This window comes from Maniola hyperantus, chromosome 16, assembly GCF_902806685.2.
Source record: "Maniola hyperantus chromosome 16, iAphHyp1.2, whole genome shotgun sequence".
Taxonomy (NCBI): Eukaryota; Metazoa; Arthropoda; class Insecta; order Lepidoptera; family Nymphalidae; genus Maniola; species Maniola hyperantus.
Window position 1 is genome coordinate 2,299,481 of NC_048551.1, and position 20,739 is coordinate 2,320,219.

Here is a 20,739-nt window from a genome sequence, read left to right on the forward strand (position 1 = left end):
AAGAGCATTGTAAGTAAATATAGATAAATACCTATTCTACATAATAATATTTTGTTAAATTTTAAGATGCTAAATATATTTTTGGATGTTCTACTTATTTTTATTATACCTACCCTACTTTATTAAATTATTTTCTTAAATATGAAAAAATATATTGGAAAAATAGAAAAATACTCAAAACATCTGTCTACCACTTAAACTATCACCAAAGTACAAGCCTAGAATTTTGTGAAAACTTTATAAATTAGCAGTAGGTACAGGAAAAAATGAAGACCTGGCAGAATTAGCGCGTTTGCAAATAATTAACATTAAATAAAAATTAGAAAAATTTAGTAAGTCGGTAGGGAACTAGAGAACATACATATACAAAAAGCTATGTATTTTTTAAGAGGAAAAGTTGACTGAATGACTGACATATTATCTATCACAGCTCAAACTCCTGGAAGGATCGGGCTGAAATTTGGCATGCAGATCCAGATAGCTAAGTATTATAACTTAGACATCCGCTAAGAAAATTCAATCCCTAGGGTGAAACAGGGGTTTGTTTGTGTAGACTACGCGGACGAAGTCGCGGGCTAGTTTAAAATAAAACGCTCATAACTCCCGCGATCGAACCCCCTACCTCCGATTCGGAGGCGGACGTCCCAACCACTAGACTATCAAAGCTTTCAGCCCAGCTACAATACATAAACTCCGTGTATCCAAGTCTGTGACGCGTGGCGAGTGGCGACTCTATTCTGGACGCACATAAGGAAGTATCCTATTATTGTGAAGGATGTCTGTACCTATTATAGATGTTACTTAAGATTATCTACGCTGTGTCCTGTTTAGAGATGGACCGTTTCGCAGGTAGCATGAGACAAGGTATTATAGATGTTACTTAAGATTTTATCTACGCTGTGTCCAGTAGGGATGGACCGTTTCGCAGGTAACATGAGACAATGTATTATAGATGTTACTTAAGATTATCTACGCTGTGTCCAGTAGGGATGGACCGTTTCGCAGGTAGCATGAGACAATGTATTATAGATGTTACTTAAGATTATCTACGCTGTGTCCAGTAGGGATGGACCGTTTCGCAGGTAGCATGAGACAATGTATTATAGATGTTACTTAAGATTTTATCTACCGCGCTGTGTCCAGTAGGAATGGACCGTTTCGCAGGTCATCATCATCATCATCAACCAACAGACGTCCACATAGATCTCTTATGGGGACTTCCACACGCCACGGTCTTGCGCTGCCTGAATCCAGCGACTCCCTGCGACTCGTCTGATGTCGCCCATCCACCTAGCGGGGGGTCCTTCAAAAAAAAATTTACCTACTTTTATTTTCTAAACGCGCGTGCATTATCAGTTATCCAGTTATCACTAACCCTTCGCTAAAAAGTGTGCAAGCGAGCAAACTCGCATTGCTTTGTGTTAGAAAGAGAAGACAACTAGTTTTTTTTAATTCTAAGTTTATCTTACAATTTTTTTACATGAGATTGTATACTCCAGCTGAATCCACATATGGTTTATTTTAATTAAATGTAGCAGGCAAAATGAAATACAGTAGCCCGCAGGAAATATTATACATGGACCTTTAGGAAGTTCGGCTTCGTAGAGCGTTGTCTCTGTCACTCATACCTGTGTGACGTTTAAAGACAACGCTCTACGATAATGATTGTAAATGCGAAAATCTAAAAATCACTTTACGTGAAAAATCACCTGCGAAATCACTGAAGAAAAAATAATTTCACCAAATGAATTATGAAACTGATTTAAAAGTAGCAGTAATGCCCATCTCTAGTCCTATCGCAAAGAATTATTCCAGTGAAGAGGTTCAAACTAGGTTCGTTGAAGTTAATTCAAACGTAATTCCACTAAATCACGTTAGTTAAAAAAAAAATTGTGCCTTCTTTACTTAAAAAACCTGGTTCATTTGAATAAAATATTATTTGCTTATTTATTCATTCAAAAAATGTACTTAGACACATTTTCTAAACATTGTTTTTTTAGTGCAGAGCTCTACAAATTCCTGGAAAATATTTCATTTGTGTATTTTTTACATGTTTTATTTTCTGTAATATTTCAATTTAATAATTAGCGTTCGATATTTATTACAGGTATAACGGAAAAAACTTAAATCATATAAAACAGTGTTTTTTGTAATTTTAGGTGGAATACAAATTTTATTATTAAAATATGAGTAGATAAGTAGTAGGTAGTTGAAACGATGATGTGTAGATAAAGATAACCTAGGTACACAGAAAAAAGCCGCAATTTAATAACTTGTAAATAAAATAAAATAATTATGAAGTGTTGCGACTTTGAAAAACTGAAATGTCCAGTTGTGAAGAAGTGCTGCTTTTGTGTGCCCATTAGAAAAGGTGTTATTATTTTTGGATATGTCAATTTGGTAAGTAGGTCCCTTATGTTAGGTGGATCCTTATGTCGACATCCCATCTACACGCACGAAACGTTTTGCGTCATCATTCCTCATACGCATGGCTAAGGTTTGGAATACTCTTCCACGATATGTGTTTCCTACCAACTACAACCCGGGTATCCTTAAAACAAGAGTGAATAGGCATCTTCTAGGTAAACGCGTCCCATCTTAGGCCGCATCATCACTTTCCATCAGGTGTGATTGCGGTCAAGCGTTTGCCTATAATGAATAAAAATAAAAAAAAGGTAGGTACTTATTCTATCATCGGTGATTCGCTTAGGGACTCAGATCTAACACAATATACTACATGATAGCCACCGAGCGGATTTGACATTTGTTTTTAATCAATTGAAGGTTTTCTACAAAAAAACAGTGAAGCAGCAATGTAGAAATATGAGCTCGTCGGTGTAATATACTGAGTTAGCGAATCCTGGATATAATGTTATCCAAGTTCTGGTATGAGGTTATATAAGCGAGAGTGTATCAGCTTGTCTGTCTGTACGGATATATTTAAAGACCTGTAGAGTGACATAGGCTACTTAATATCCCAGAAAATCGAAGAGATCCCAGGGGATTTTTAAAAACTTAAATCCATGCGAATGAAGTAGGAGGCACCAGCTATTGACTTCCTACGTTAAGTTATTCTAAATATATAATTTATTATCATCAATCATAATGATATATTTTGTAAAAGTTCACGATATATTGCAAATAAAACATCTGACTAACGCTAGAGGTAAACGAACGTTCCGTAAGTAGGCCGCACAGAGTCAATGCCGCGTCGTAGGCGGGGCATAGACCCGAGTTTTGCACGCTATACATAGTGGGTTTGAAAAATACTAAATCACTAAAACTATAAAATGAGGCAAATGGTTATTGGTATTGGATTGTGTTTAACGCTAAGTTTTTGTTAGCGTTCTGTTTACATCATCATCAACCAATAGACGTCCACAGCTGGACATAGGTCTCTTGTAGGGACTTCCACACGCCACGGTCTTGTGCCGCCTGGATCCAGCGGCTCCCTGCGACTCGTCTGATGTCGTCCGTCCACCTAGTGGGGGGTCTTCCAACGAAGCGTCTTCCGGTGCGAGGTCGCTATTCCAGCACCTTGGGACCCCCACGTCTATCGGTTGTACGAACTATGTGCCCTGCCCATTGCCACTTCAGCTTCGCAACCCGCTGAGCTATGTCGGTTACTCTAGTTCTCCTACGGATCTCCTCATTTCTGATTTGATCACGTAGAGAAACTCCAAGCATAGCTCTCTCCATCGCCCGCTGAGTGACTCTGAGCTTTCTTTTTACACCCGGTATTAATATGTCAACTATTAAGTATGTGAATATATATATTGATTTGAAAGTATCTCAAAACAAAAACCACGTCATGCCTTGACCTTCCTTCGAGGAATCATCACAACAAAAATAAAAACACGAAATTCATATTAAGTATACAACCGGATAAACCAGTTGCAGACTCTTTAATAAGAGATCAGCTTCTCAGAATTCGAAGAGATGTTTTTGTTTTGGCCGAAATAATTTCATTGGGAATTTTATTTTGTTTTATCTTTCTTCATTTCAAACGTAAATATTATTGTTATGTAAACTTGTAGAGATAAGGGAATTTGTTATTCCGTGACTTTTAATTACTTACTAGCTTATGTCCACGACTTCGTCCGCGGTGACTACACAAATTTGAAACCCCTATTTAACACCATTAGCCTGTAAGATCTGGAATGATCTCCCACCCCAATCAGAATGCTAAGATCTACAATTTCTTTTAAAAAAACTTTAAAAAAATATGTTTTAGAAAGCCAAAAATCACAGGGTTAAACGACTATTCCAGATCTAATGATAAAGATATAAGATAAAGATATAAAAATATAAGATAATAATATTATAATATTATAAATGTTTATTTGTTTATTATACATATATATTATAAATAAATATTTGTTTATTTATTTATCACTCCTTTCATTCATCATCATATTATATTTGTTTGTATCTTTGTAACTGTAATTAGTAATATTATATAAAATATTCTAACCGCTAAACTTTCCTAGTCCTCAGTAAAACCCACTAGGAAATCATATATGGTCTCCACGTGACAGGTTTAACCTAGTGTGGAGACCACTAGTAACCGGCGCCAAAATAACGTGTTTTTGTTAAATAAAGATATTTTTATTTTTTTATTTTTATTATTTTTATCTTACACGCACTACAACACACGATACTTATCTCTGACTATACTACACTATGTCATATTATAATAAACTACTTATTCTATATTATGGTGGTCAAGTGGTCTACCAAAAGATTTTTTAGTTCCCTGCAGGTAGTCTACACAAACAGAATAATGGCATTCCCTACATCAAAAACATGTCGTACCTACACTTTGTATGTGTATAAGTTTACATGTGTATAAGTATATATGTAATACCCTATATGTATATATATATCATATTCATTACTCTACTGATAATGAAGTTTTTTATTTTTATTTTAGTTGATTTTTATATTATAGAGAACACTTTCGTAGTCGGGTCGTGACACTAGGGCTCTGCCTGAAAATCAGCGCTGCAGTAGTCAAATACTGCAGCATCATGCTGAGGCAGTAGCCTTTTCAGCTCAAACAAGACATCATTTTTCTTTTTAGTACTGTCGAGCTCGTAGTTTTAAGCTTACCTAGTTTTAATTTTTTAATTTGTAACATTTGGTTTGTATGTTTTGCTTTTTTTTTGTGTTTTCTTGTTTTGTGAGCTGAATAAACTCTAATTTATTTATTTATTAGGGTTGATCTGTAACTATGAGATTTTAACATAATATGAGCTTAATAAAATATGTCATAGTGCTAATTGCAAAAATATTAACTACAAAACTTCTTTATAGACAATATCGACAACTTCAAAATTGACAGACTTTCATACAAACTTCAAACCCCTATTTTACCCTTTTAGGGGTTGAATTTTAAAAATCCTTTCTTAGCGGATGCCTACGTCATAATAGCTATCTGCATGCCGAATTTCAGCGTGGATCCGTCCATTAGTTTGACCTGTGCGTTGATAGATCAGTCAGTCAGTCAGTCAGTCAGTCACCTTTTCCTTTTATATAAATAAGATACCATTTATACCTAAATCCTAAAAGAAAAGAAAGAAACGTTTATTTTTGTAAAACATCAGTTACCTACTTATACCTGAGGTTTGTGATTCTGATATTAAATAGGAGTCTCTCTTGCATTTCCAGGTTCTTTCTCTCCTATCAGTCCCTTTCCTCCTCTTCCTACTAGTTGAAGGGATAACAAGTGCGAGGGATACAGAAGATACCCAGGAAGTGGACAAGGAAGCTGCACCCTTAGATCCTGTGCTTCATATACCGTTGACAATCGCTTTTGTGGCGATTGATGTGATCATCACCATCATACTGCTGGTTGGAGCTCATAAGGTAACGGTTATTTGAGCGTAACTAAATATTGCTTAGGTATCCATTCATTATAATTCACTAACCATATTACAAATGCGAAAGTGTGTTTGTTTGTTGGTTTTTTCCTTCAATCACGTCGCGACGAAGCAACAGATCGACGTGATTTTTTGACATGGAGAGTGACATAGACTACTTTTTATCCTGTCTGTCTGTCAAGAAACCTACAGGGTACTTCCCGTTGACCTAGAATCATGAAATTTGTCAGGTAGGTAGATCTTATAGTTGATATTTGGGGAAAAATCTGAAAACCGTGGAAAAATTTAGGGTTAGATCACACAAAAACAAAATTAAATTGTGGTCATGAACTTATTACATGAATTCGTATTTTCAATATTCGAAGTAAGATAACTATATCAAGTGGGGTATCATATGAATGGGCTTTACCCGTGCATTCTAAAACAGATTTTTATTTATTTTTATGCATCATAGTTTTTGAATTATCGTGAAAAATGTCGAAAAAATACGTCTGTAGTACGGAACCCTCAGTGTGCGAGCCTGAGTCGCACTTGGCCGGTTTTTTTTTCGAAAATAGTAGACTAATCATACATCGAAAGCTTATAGTAATGAGTTTTGCGGGCATAACACTTATGCATCTACATGTTTTTCCATAAAAACTTTGAAAAATTGAAACTCAAAAATACTCATTTACTTCATATTTGTTCCTGAAAGATAATGATTCTGAATTTTCCCAGATTTGCACAATATTACAAAGAATAAAAAAACAAGGTACACTTGAAAAGTTCTATAACCGCTTTTTCAAACCCCAAATCAAATTCAGTTAAAAATCTTTGTTTTTTTTTTTCAGAAAAACCTTGTTCTTCTACAAATTTACTTTTACTTTGGTACGCTGTTCCAAATCCTGACCCTGTGTGTGGACCTCATATACTTTGACTTCAGAGAATACGTGGAGAACATTATATACTTCATCTTCTTTGGTGAGTTTCAGTGATAGCTAGATTTTTCTGTAATTTTCCGATATTCAGTAATCATCTGATAGATTATAGAGTATTTTTATAGGTAGGTACCTACATTACCTACTAATACAATATACTTACTTATTCTAGATAGAACACTGGACTTCCTAGTTAAATTAATAAACCAAACAAACATAAACGATCGAGAATTTATTTTTTTAAAGTTTAAGTAAGTTGCAGAATGCAATTTAGTTTCATTTATTCGAATGCCTACTGAAAAATAATAGCAATATCTTCCTTAGATATACAGGCTTTTTCTCGGTAGAGTAAAAAATCTAAATTCTTGATCGGTTGGATAGAGTCGGTAAATAGATTCTGCCTGTTTTAGCGTTTAAACTACCGTGAGTGATTTCCATTCTAAATAATATCAGCTGTCCCGGCTGCACTAGTTGCCGAGTAGTTTTGAGTTTTTGACTTTCGGTCAAAACCGCGGCGCGTGCGCGAACGGACTCGCTTGAAAAAGGACCCCGGATGGGTTCGAAACTAGTCGGGCTAACGTCGACTAAACATGTGAGTGCAGCCGGGACAGATATTATTTAGATTCTGCCTGCTTGAACAAAAAAAAAAACAACTTAATATAGTTAGATTACTTAGCTGTTTTTAAAATGTGGTTGTATTGTATCCGAAGCATACTTATTTTTAAAATGTGGCTGTATCCATATATTCCACAATTAATAATTTTATAAATATTTGATTATTATTTTATTGGAACTGGAATCGAAAATAAGTTTAGAGACGATTAAAGTAGGTGAGTTCCTAGTAAAACAATAACATGAACATATTTTTATAGTTTTCTATATAAAATATAATAAATCAAAAGCTCTCGTCACTAGTTGCAAAGCCTCAAGTTCTTTGGGCACATCACAAGGAAGAGTGGTACCATCGAAAACCTCGTGGTACATGGTCGAGTGGAGGGCACACGTCCACGTGGCCGTTCCCCAAACCAGGTGGACGGACTTAATCCGCTCTGCAACAAACACGCCTTTCTCCGTGTATGCACATAATGCCACCAACAGTAGTCGCTGGAGGGAGATCGCACGAGCAGCAGTGAAGAATTCATAGCCACGACCACTCTGTCAAGAGTGAACGATTGAGAAGAAGAATAGTCTATATCTATATCTATATATTATATAAAAGGAAATGGTGACTGACTGACTGACTGACTGATCTATCAACGCACAGCTCAAACTACTGGATGGATCGCGCTGAAATTCGGCATGCAGATAGCTATTATGACGTAGGCGGTCGCTAAGAAAGGATTTTGCAAAATTAAACCCCTAAAGGGGTAAAATAGGGGTTTGAAGTTTGTATGAAAGTCTGTCAGTTTTGAAGTGTCTATAAAGAAGTTTTGTAGTTAATATTTTTGCAAGTAGCAGTATGACATATTTTATTAAGGTCATAATATGTTAAAATATCAACCCTAAGGGTGTAAAATAGTGGTTTAAATTTTGTGTAGTCCACGCGGACGAAGTCGCGGGCATAAGCTAGTTTTCTAATAAAGCGTTCATTTCTTTACAGGTCTTAACATCTACCTGCTGTTTCTGGTCTACAACACGATGCAAGTCATCCAGGAGAGTCGAGAAGTGCAATACGTGACCTACCGCGGCCGCTAGCATCCCCTACCGCCTTTACCTCTTTTGCTACCCCTAGGTAAGTAAGTATCGTTTTTAGGGTTCCGGACTCGAAGACTCTATTACTAGGCCACCGTCTGTCTTTCTGTCTGTCTGTCAGCGGGCTGTATCTCATGATACGTAATAGGTAGAGAATTAAAATTTTATACAGAGGTTCGGTTGCCGCTATAACAATAGGTAGTAAAACCGGCCAAGTGCGAGTCAGGCTCGCGCAATGAGGGTTCCGTACTACAGTCGTGTTTTTTCGACATTTTGCAGGATAATTCAAAAACTATCATACATAAAAATAAATAAAAATCTGTTTTAGAATGCACGGGTGAAGACCTTTCATATGATACCCCATTTGATATAGTTAACTTACTTAGAAAATTGAAAATACAATTATTAGTTCATGATCACAATTTAATTTTTTTGTGTGATCTAACCCTAAATTCACGGTTTTCAGATTTTTCCCCAAATGTCAACTATAAGATCTACATACCTGCCAAATTTCATGATTCTAGGTCAACGGGAAGTACCCTGTAGGTTTCTTGACAGACACAGACAGACAGACAGACAGACAGACAGACAGACAACAAAGTGATCCTATAAGGGTTCCGTTATTTCTTTTGAGGTACGGAACCCTAAAAATGACAAAATGACAGGCATGTAAATCAAATAATCGGGCAAGTGCGAGTCGGACTCGTACGCAAAGGGTTCCGTACGTCAGCCGTTTAATTTTTTAAATTATTTGTTGTTATAGCGGCAATATAAATACACACTCAACTGTGAAAATTTCAACTCTCTACCTATTATTATACGGCTCATGAGATACCTACAGACAGACAGACGATCCCAATGAATACAAGCTTCAGTATCATTAGGATCATAGTGCATCTGCTTATGGGGCTTGACAGCTTGACATTGATGGCGATATATCAAAGTCAAAGTCAAAGTGAAATGATTTATTCAAAATAGGTAATAAATTACTCTTATTGATGGTCTGGTATGGTGTTAGATTTGTTAGATATAGTGGTGATAATTATTACGCAAACTTAAAACTAAAGCTACAAGGGTTCCAAACGCGCCCATCTCTAAAGGCATACATTTAACGCAGAAGTGGAAACAAAGAGCCGAGCGGTAAACACGGCGATCTTCTCACGGTTGTTGCAAACCGCGTCTTTTCGTATCAAGACGTACCACCTTCGATGTTACTGCGAGGGGATTCCTATAGAGCTGCTACACGTGTTTGAAAGACGTTTAAGTGTGTCACTAATTTATCAATCCATGACATAGTCAAACGTTAAATGAATCTGTCATTTAACGTTTGACTATGTCATGATTGGCGTGATTATTTGCATGGTTATGGTTAAAGACCTGAAAAGTGACGCAACCTACGTTTTATCCCGGAAATAACGAAATACACGATGCTGTAGGATCATAGTGCATCCTCTTATCAGGTTTGTCACGAGATAAACATTGATGGAGATGAGATATCTCTAAAGGCGTACATTTTTTTTTTATTCAGATACAAGTTAGCCCTTGACTGCAATCTCACCTGATGGTAAAAGATGATGCAGTCTAAGATGACAGCGGGCTAACCTGGAAGGGGTATGGCAGTTTTTATGAAACCCATACCCCTTTGGTTTATACACGGCATCGTACCGGAACGCTAAATCGCTTGGCGGCACGGCTTTGCCGGTAGGGTGGTAACTAGCCACGGCCGAAGCCTCCTACCAGACAAAACCTACATTTAACGTAACGTAATGTAAGACGACGCAGCGACACCGCTCCGGCGCCGCACCGCCGCCGCAACGCACCGTGTGCCCCCGCTCTAAAGGCATGTGGAAATAAAGAGCCAAGCGGTAAACACAGCGATCTTCTCACGGTTGTTGCAACCCGCGTCTTTGCGTATCAAGACGTAGGTACCACCTTCGATGTTACTGCGAAGGGATTCATAATTTACAAATAATAATCCGTCCGTAGTTACGTATTCATAATTCTACGCACTACGCGTCGTACCCGAATTATGAATATGTTCTACTATTGCTCCGTGAGTAAAGCCGGGTATGTATAATCAAAAATTCGACTTTAGTGGCTCCGGTATTAACAACTCTATATAATTAGCAAGTCTCAGTTACAGCGTATAGCGTTCTAACAACAGTGAGCGTATATTCGCGTCGCGGCGCGCTCGTCCACAATGTCGGCCACCGTCCAAACTAGTTTGAAGTAAGTCAGCGAAAGTTTTCTTTTAACGTGCCTTTATACGGCTCTTATAGTGCTATTTTCATTTTTTCTATCGCTTTTGCGTTTGTGATTAGAAATTGTTTTTGGGTTTAAAAAATGTGAACTGTGCCGTGTACGTAAGTTTTTCTTTTCAAAAAACCGACCAAGTGCGAGTCAGGATCGCGCACGGAGGGTTCCGTACTACAGTCGTATTTTTTCGACATTTTGCACGATAAATCAAAAACTATGATGCGTGAAAATAAATAAAAATCTGTTTTAGAATGCACAGGTGAAGACCTTTCATATGATAAATATACTATATATAATATAATAACGAAAATACTTATTATTCGTTTATGACCACAATTTAATTTCTTTTGTGTGATGTAACCACAAATACTTACACAGTTTTCATTGATTTTTCTCCTAATGTCTGCTATAACCTACCTGTCAAACTACATGATTCTAGATCAACGGGAAGTACCCTGTAGGTTTCTTGACAGACCGACAGACAGACAGACAGACAATAAAGTGATCCTATAAGGGGTTTTCCGTCCGTTTTTCCTTTTGAGGTACGGAACCCTAAAAAATGTGACATTCGAGTTATGTTAATCTGCCAAAATTTTACATGGAAATTTTCCATATATCTACTAAATGGCAGATTTAGGCATACTTAATGTTATCTTAAAAAGTTACAATAGAGCATCTGAGTTTAACTTTTAAAGTTAACGTTAACTGTGCATACATGACAGGTGGTTAAAGTTAAGTTACGGTACACGGTTACCATTAAAGATTGATCGCCAATGAAATGAAATGAAATGAAATTTATTTATTTATTTCTTTTATTTATTTATGTAGGACACTTATGATACTATTATGTCAATTGTTAAGACTCTACCACTGGTTCGGAAAGCAAATCCTACTGAGAAGAACCAACAAGAACCACAGCAAAACAAATGGTACCTACCTACAATCCATACTATCCATACTCATATTATAAATGCGAAAGTGCGTCTGTCTGCTAGCTTTTCATCCGTTCAACCGATTTTAATGAAATATGGTACAGAGATAGCTTGCGTCCCGGGCATAATTTTTATCCCGGAAAATCAAAGAGTTTCCACGGGATTTTTTAAAACCTAAATCCACGCGGACGAAGTCACGGGCATCATCTAGTATTATATAAATATGCAATACATAAGCAATGTAATTATTATAGTAAACCATTTAAAACCATTTTGGTGTTGCACTTAAGTGAAGATTTATTAACTACTAGCTGACCTGCCCCGGCTTCGCTCGGGTGGAGTTTAGAAAATTGAACTAAATTTTTCTCTCCGTAAGAACCATCCTCCTACTTCAAGGAATATTATAAAAAAAGAATTAGCGGAATCGGTTCAGCTGTTCTCGAGATTTGCGATGAGCAACACATTTAGCGATTCATTTTTATATATAGAAGATGTACCTGTGGATCAACATACCTACCTACTAGGTAAGTTCATTTTAATTGCCAATAATTACCAATTAAATTACTATTTGTATTGTATTCATGTAATGTAAAAACGATAAGATGTAATAACGGAAACCCGGCCAAGTGCGAGTCAGACTCGACCACCAAAGGTTCCGTGTCTTGGAAAGAAACATGTCCAAAATTTCGTTAAATTAAGTACTATACTTGGCCGTTTCTGAATCATGTATGTGTAATCCCTTGTATGTGAGACAAAACAAAGTTTGTTTTTTAAATGTTTACTGCTGATTTGTAAAAAACTGTGCTTCCTTATACCTAGTTAGGGACTTAGCTTTTAGGGTCCGCACTTCAAAACTGATACATACGGAATCCTTGCAGGATCACTTCGTTCTCTATATGTCTGTCTGTTCGTCCGTTTTGGTGCGCGGAACCCTAAACATCGAGCAAAAAATCTCGTTCGCATTGTAACGTCATAATTTATTATGTCCAAGGATATAGGTATTATTCTACAAATACATGATACATAAACAGTTAGTATGTATGTAATAAATTAGTTTTTCTGCGACTTCGTATGCCAGGATTTAGGTTTTTAACTATGACTCTCTCTCTCGGGATATCAGGTTGACCTAGTTTTTAAAATTATTTCTTTTTCTCAGATTTTAACTAAGATGACTTTTTGGAAATTGTAAAGTTATCCAAATAATACCAAAAACACAAGAAAATCACAACCCTACATCAAAATGTAACCCTTTGCCGTAGTCGGGTAAAAAGTTTACTAAACATTGACATTGACATTCTACTTAATTTCTAGTCTGCTGTATATTATGTATATTATGAGTATGACGTAGTTAAATGTCCATTGTAGAGATGATTTGCGATCTCATTATGTAACTAAACACATTATAATACCTAAACTACTATTATTATGGCAGGTTTAGAATATCTAGGTACTCTGCCAAATCTAGGTACACTGCCAAAATCATAACCCTTTTGGCTTTGCCGTAGTCGCGTAAAAAGATTAACTAAACATTGACATTCACACTATTCTACTTAATTTCTAGACTGCTGTATAATAATGAATATGACGTAGTAAAATGTCCATTGTGGAGATGATTCCCGGTCCCATTATGTCCATTACACGAATTGTGGTTCATTACACGGTAACATGCGGAACTAAACACATTATAATACCTAAACTACTAACATATTATAGCAGGTTTAGCATATATACACATATTCTTACTAGAGGATGCCCGCGACTTCGCGCTAACTCTGTACCAAATTTTATCAAAATCGCTTAAACTGTTGGGCCGTGAAAAGATAGCAGAGAAACATTCGGCTTTAATTTAAATGACGAAGGTCTGGCTTGCCCTAACACGCTCAAAATCTCTACGTTTTGAAAAAAATAGTGCTTCCCTAGACCTTCAAAACACGCGTAAGAACTTGACGTTCAAGTGTTCAAGTACGTTAAGTTAAAATAAAAGAAGCATTAGGTATGCAAAACTATGCAATTCATTATGTACCTACTACATATAAAATTAACATACGTCTCATACCTACCAATAGGCTTTTTTAACTCTTTGAATTTATAACATTTTTTGTTGTCGTCATTAGTTTTGGTTTTGACTCTACCATTTTTTAACGGCCGAAATTGATATAAATCAGTCTATAGTCCGTAAAAAATTACTCCTCACGCGCCATTTTAGCTCTATGGGTCAACTGTCATGTCAAAAGTACGGTTCACCTTTAAAATGAGAACTAAAATCGCACAAAGTTAAAATGGCGCGTGAGCAGTTTAATTTTACGCGTTATAATATCTTATACCTGTAATATATCACATTACATAATATACAACATAGCAATGCTGATTTTATGCATATATTTTGTCAAAAATTATTTATAATATTATGGTCTTTTTGACCTTGACGTCAAGACGTTTCTAAGTAACTTAGACAGTAGTAGGTAGTTAGTAGACAAATTACAGATGGATTGGTTGTTACTTATTGTCAAATTGTATAAGTAGGTAGATAGATACCAATTACCTAGTATCATAACTCTATGCCAATGACGATTCAACCCACAAAATCATTCAGTAGGGATGATTAATGCACTATTGAAGTATTAGCTAGCTATTCCTTTGAAAAGCAAATACAGACAAACAGTGACAGAGTTTTAGTAAGGAAAAACAAGTTTGGCTCGTTTTTTTATAAATTTTTACGTTCGTTTTCAGTATTAGGTAGGTTTCCAATGAAGCAATACATCACAATATTAATTGAAATGTAAATAGGAAACTGTAATCAATAGCACAACTATTATTTTCATGCGTTATTGATTTTCATTATACCTACATAATATGTACACTGTATCTAAAACGGTTTTACCTTCATGTATTATTTACCACTACTATAAAATATAGTCGGAGATGTGTCTAAAAGATCAGTAGGGCGATTGTCTAAAACCTGCATCAATCATTATTACAATCTCAATTGTTCTGATTGGCTGAATTTGTGCGATTCTTCTTGCAACAATGCATGGTAGCCAATAGTGAGCGAGCGTTAACCAATCTGAGATGATTGGGATCGTGACATTGTAGCTGTCAAACAACCGCGGTAGGGCCCCAGTAGGGCGATTGTCTAAAACCTGCATCAATCATTATTACAATCTCAATTGTTCTGATTGGCTGAATTTGTGCGATTCTTGTTGCAACAATGCATTGTGGCCAATAGTGAGCGAGCGTTAACCAATCAGAGATGATTGGGATCGTGACATTGTAGCTGTCAAACAACCGCGGTAGGGCCCCAGTAGGGCGATTGTCTAAAACCTGCATCAATCATTATTACAATCTCAATTGTTCTGATTGGCTGAATTTGTACGATTCTTGTTGCAACAATGCATTGTGGCCAATAGTGAGCGAGCGTTAACCAATCAGAGATGATTGCGATCGTGACATTGTAGCTGTCAAACAACCGCGGTAGGGCCACAGTTCAATATAATAATTCAGAATTGTCTTTCAATGTGTGTTTATTTGGAAATTTGTTGTCTCGTAAATTGCGTTGAGATAATATTTTGTTTATTTGTGATTCGGTTTTATACCTATGTAAATACCCATAGGAAATAAGTAACTTTTATTATTATACAAGATTTTAGATAATGTATGGTTACTATGTAACATCTCGGCACGGCAAGCTGAGGTTTTATTACCTCGTGTGAAATCTGCTAAGCCGCACTTGGCTAGTGTAGTAGACTATGGCTAAAACCTTTCTCACTCGGAGAGGAGACCTGTGCTCTGTAGTGAGCCGGCGATGGGTGGATCATGATGAACCGTAATGTTGCTAAAGCAGGAATATTACGTTTGTCGTAAAAGAAAAACCTGTAATACCTACTATTATTTTTTATTTTTTTTGTGAAGTATTTAATGTGACTAATTTTATCAAAACTATGAACACGTTGTTAGGTATATTATCATAACATATTGCATGCTAATAGGCAGAATTTGGCTGTATAAGTACCTTTTTGTTTTTGTAACATCTCTACTGTTTACCCAGATTCGCAATAAATAAATTTTAGTTCCAGCAAAGTGCGAAAGAGCAAAGCAGTGATAGCCTAGTGGTTAGGACGTCCGCCTTCTAATCGGAGGTCGGGGGTTCGATCCCGGGCCTCTAACTTTTCGAAATTATGTGCGTTTTAATTAATTAAATATCACTTGCTTTAATGGTGAAGGAAACATCGTGAGGAAACCTGCATGCCTGAGAGTTCTCCATAATGTTCTCAAAGGTGTGTGAAGTCTACCAATCCGTACATGGCCAGCGTGGTAGACTTTGGCCAAAACGCTTCTCATTCTGAGAGGAGACCCGCGCTCTGTAGTGAGCCGGTGATGGGTTGATCATGAAGAAAGTGCGAGTTGGGCCTCGCTCTTTTAGGGTTCCGTACTTACTCGTATGTTTTGGCTACTAAAACTGAACTAAAACTAATTTTGTTTTTGCTTGTGACCTGATATTAGTAGCAATGCTAGACTAGAGGCAGTCTTCAAGCATGACGGCTTAATACCTATGCCTAGGTAGGTATAAGACATCTGATTACAGCACAGTAGGTAGGTATGATAGGTATCAAATGTCAATAATATTTATATAACGAGCATATATTATAACAACAAAGCAAAAATACTTTATTTTGTAAGTAAATGATGCCCGCGACTTCGTATCGTGGATTTAGGAACTCTGATTTTCCGGAATAAAAAGTTGCCTATATCAATTACCAGGACGCAAGCTACCTCTGTACCAAATCTGAATATATAAGTAAAAAGAAAAGGTGACTGACTGACTGATCTATCAACGCACAGCTTAAACTACTGGACGGATTGGCTGAAATTTGGCATGCAGATAGCTATTATGACGTAGACATCCTTAGCGGATGTCTACGTCATAATAGCGTACGTAAGAAACTACGTAAGAAATAATTTTAAAAAATTAACCCCCCTTGCGGGTTGAAATAAGGGTTCGTGTAGTCCACGCGGACAAATCGCGGGCATAAGCTAGTTTCGTATAAATCGGTTAAACGGATGGGTTTTTAAAAATCCCGTGGTAGGTAACTCTTTGATTTTCTTGGCCTATGTCCGTCCCCGGGATGTAAACTTTCTTGGCCTATGTCCGTCCCCGGGATGTAAACTTTCTTGGCCTATGTCCGTCCCCGGGATGTAAACTTTCTTGGCCTATGTTCGTCCCCGGGATGTAAACTTTCTTGGCCTATGTCCGTCCCCGGGATGTAAACTAACTCTGTACCAAATATCATCAAAATTGGTTAAGTTTTTGAGCCGTGAAAAGCTAGCAGACGGACAGACACACTTTCGCATTTATAATATTAGTATGGATTAAGATTATACTTAAATTTACACAACGTAACAAATACAAATACAAATGATATCTACTAAAACTCAATTGCTATCAAACTAAAATCAACTCTATCAGTAATGAAACAACGATTAAAATCATTTAAGCAGTCTTGAATTCAACGATACGACACCTAGGTAGGTACTAGGTAGCCCCGAGCCCACTTTCTCATGACCGTCATTTTCTGCCCTATTCATTAACTGGGACAATCTTAAGTCATTGGCCTAAACATTGTCATTGGTCCAAACCGTAAGCGCAAGCGATTGGACCAATCGTAATTTTTAGGGTTCCGTACCCGAAGATTCTAAGCATACATCCAAATATGTTCAGGCATTTAGAAGTTAAAGAAACTCACATACATGAACTCTGAAACATTACACTCCTTTTTTTGGCCCGTCGTCTATAATTTGTATTACTTATACTCTACTCGCGGAAAAAGTTAGGATAGCGCTCTCTTTGTTGTAATCCCATACAAATGAGAGAGACAAAAATCTCAGCGGATGCTAACTGTCGCTTTAAATTTTTTCTTGTTATAACAGAAAAAATTGCGCTCACTGCGCTCCCGCTTCTATTTGTTCTTCTTGTTCTTAATCTTAATGTCAAATTGAAAAGTAAAATTTCTCCATTAAGATCCGTTTAGCCTTATAACCGTGAAAACGTAACAAACAGACAGACTGACTTTATGGTATGTATATAGATGGATGTCCAGGTCGTCCTTTCAGCAATTATAGCAGCCGTATGCCAATAACATATCATTCTTATACTCTGTGGTATTAGTAATGGTTAATGTGCAAAATCATAGCTGTGATAGCCTAGTGGTTAGGACGTCCGCCTTCTAATCGGAGGTTGGGGGTTCGATCCCGGGCACGCACCTCTAACTTTTCGGAGCTATGTGCGTTTTAATTAAATAAATATCACTTGCTTTAGTGAAGGAAAACATCGTGAGGAAACCTGCATGCCTGAGAGTTCTCCATAATGTTCTCAAAGGTGTGGTGAAGTCTACTAACCCGCACATGGCCAGCGTGGTAGACTATGGCCAAACCCTTCTCACTCTGAGAGGAGACCCGTGTCCTGCAGTGAGCCGGCGTTGGCTTGATCATGATCATGAATGTGTAAAATCAAACAAAGGAAATGAACAATAATTAAAACCTTCCAATTTACACACACATTAAACTAAATGTAGTACGTACCTAGTTATAAAATTAAACTGTATTGTACTTACGTGTACTTACGTAACACGCTCATTATTACGTGCCTACGCTAGCTGCAACGCTGATGCTTGACAAACTGAGTAAAATATATTCTTTGCTCAATCATTATGGACTACGAGCCTGCGCATGCCAGACCTTCGTTATTTTATAAAAGCTGAAAGTTTATCTGCGTATTATTCCCAACACTGGGAGGAACGTTTGTTTAGATGTTTGTTTGGATCATGGTGGCTTTGGGAGATAACAGGTAATAAAAGGTGTAAAAAATATCACGTCAAAGTATAAAGTACTCCACTCTTTAATACTCCTTACTCACAACCTTGAATGGGAAGCTGGAAGAGATCTCTGTTAACAGATAAGCATTTCCCAATTCCCATGTAACTTAATTTATTACTACTATGTAACTACAATTTCGGTACATGAAAAATAAAAATAAAATAAAGTCTAATCTAAATATCAACTATCAACGCACAGCTCAAACTACTGAACGGATCGGGCTGAGATTTAGTATGCAGATAGATATTATGAAGTAGACATCCGCTAAGAAAGGATTTTTGAAAATTCAACCCTGAAGGGGGTAAAATAGGGGTACGAAATTTGTGTAGTCCACGCGGACAAAGTCGCGGGCATAAGCTAGTTGTAATTTATTAATTGTCAAACCTAATTAGATCATTACTTACCACAGATACATAAGTTTAATTAGTGAGTTATTGTAATTTGCAGGAATTTGTAGATAAATAAAATATAAACAATTTTGTTTATATTTAAATAATATGTTTACATTATTTTAGTCTGTCCTTCTAAGTAACTGTTTATTGCTGGTACTTAGTTTTATACTTAAATATTGTACTTTGGCTAATAGATAATATTTTAAGTAAATATGAAGTGAAATCGTATACGTTTTATTCACTTCAGAAATATATTATTTCTTACTAACTGTGGCCGCGACTTCGTCCGCACGGACTGCACAAATTTCTACCCCTATTTCATCCCTATAGAGGATGAATTTTCCAAAATCCTTTCTTAGCGGATGTCCACTACCCTCCCCGACTTAGAAACGATTTTCAGATATTCCAACCAAGCGAAGTTAAGGGAGGGGTTATGGAACGGTCAGCTATTCCAAATTGACATAAACGAGCGACGATCGAACACGGGACCTCTCGGAACTTGTAAGGTCACCTCGCACACCACTGTTCTTGAGAGGTCATCAAATGTTATACTAATTAGGTATTTTGCTCGACTTACCTAGGTCACTGCTTAACGTGTTCTTGGAAAATACTTCCTTTTACGGATATATGTGATGGTCAGACTATAAATTAGTTGTTTTGTTTCAAATTAGATTTGATTTTAATTCAACAAACTTGCAATAAGGTATGTGCCCAAACATTTGGGCGCGTTTGGAACCCTCGTAGCTTTAAAATTATCATCTGCACCAACCGACCATCTAAAAGTGTAATTTATTACCTATTTTGAATAAACTATTTGACTTTGACTTTGACATAGTCGAAATATCACGGACTCGCACGGAGCAATTCGCTTCCTCGTTTCTACGCAATGCTAGAATATGGAATGCCCTTTCGGCTTTTGCTTTCCATACTAGCTATAATATTGGGACCCTCAAAAGAAAGAGTGAATAAGCGCCTTCTAGGCAGGCGCGCTCCACCTCCATCATCTCCTATTCGGTGTGATCGCACTCAAACGCAGGCCATTTTTGTGTCCATATGGACAGTGGACACGCTAGGCATAACGTACCTCTAATAATAGAGAAACAGTTGCGTTAATCAGTACTAACTATTATGTTCCCTCTGATCTTTACCTTTTAGTTAGATATAATTAGGTGGTATATAGAATTTCTAATTAGCAATGGTTCTAATTGGTCATAAACTCATAACAGCTCATGTATGATAAGGCACCATATAGTCTGAATTTCTTCTCTAATGTGAAATCTCTTTATCGAATTATTTTAATGCTTAGTTTAAAAGAGTAAAACATCTTTGCTACCTACCTAGTTAAAAAAAAACCGGCCAAGTGCGAGTCAGAGTTGCGCACCGAGGGTTCCGTACTACAGTCGTATTTTTTAACATACTTTTTAATTTTTTAAATTTTCATGGCATCCATTTTGAAATTTTTATTATTCTATAGCGGCAATGGAAATACACATTCGGTGAAAATTTCAACTTTCTACCTATTACGGTTCATGAGATACAGCCTGCTGACAGACTGACGGCCGGACAGACAGATAATGAGCCCCGTGGGATGACGATGGGGTGGATTACAATGCAATATTAACTCTGGCTTTCTTGTCTACCTGTTTGTTTGTCTGTTCTAAATAAAGTTTCAATCAATTTTTTATCTAACTCTCCGAAGAGCTAGAAACTTGAAATTTATTAATAACTATAGGTTGGAACTGGGTGGCAAAATGACAATGCAATATATCTACCTAGTGCAATATAGGTATTAATTCGC

The 20,739-nt window shown here is 36.8% G+C and overlaps 1 protein-coding gene across 5 annotated transcripts in view; it reads left to right on the forward strand.

Annotated features, from left to right (window-relative positions):
• The first annotated feature begins 1,801 nt into the window (after window positions 1-1,801).
• The window catches only part of LOC117989409 (uncharacterized), a 31,824-nt gene continuing 12,886 nt past the window's right edge, over window positions 1,802-20,739 (forward strand). Inside the window, exons 1-5 of one of the 5 annotated variants that reach the window (XR_011237705.1) lie at window positions 1,802-1,833; window positions 2,108-2,400; window positions 5,671-5,868; window positions 6,713-6,842; window positions 8,400-8,531. Coding sequence is in view for 1 of the 5 variants with exons in the window: in XM_034976766.2 (XP_034832657.1) it covers window positions 10,692-10,720 (29 nt within the window). In the remaining 4 variants the exon portion in view is untranslated. The other 4 variants (XR_011237707.1, XR_011237706.1, XR_011237704.1 and 1 more) reach the window with 4 other exon arrangements.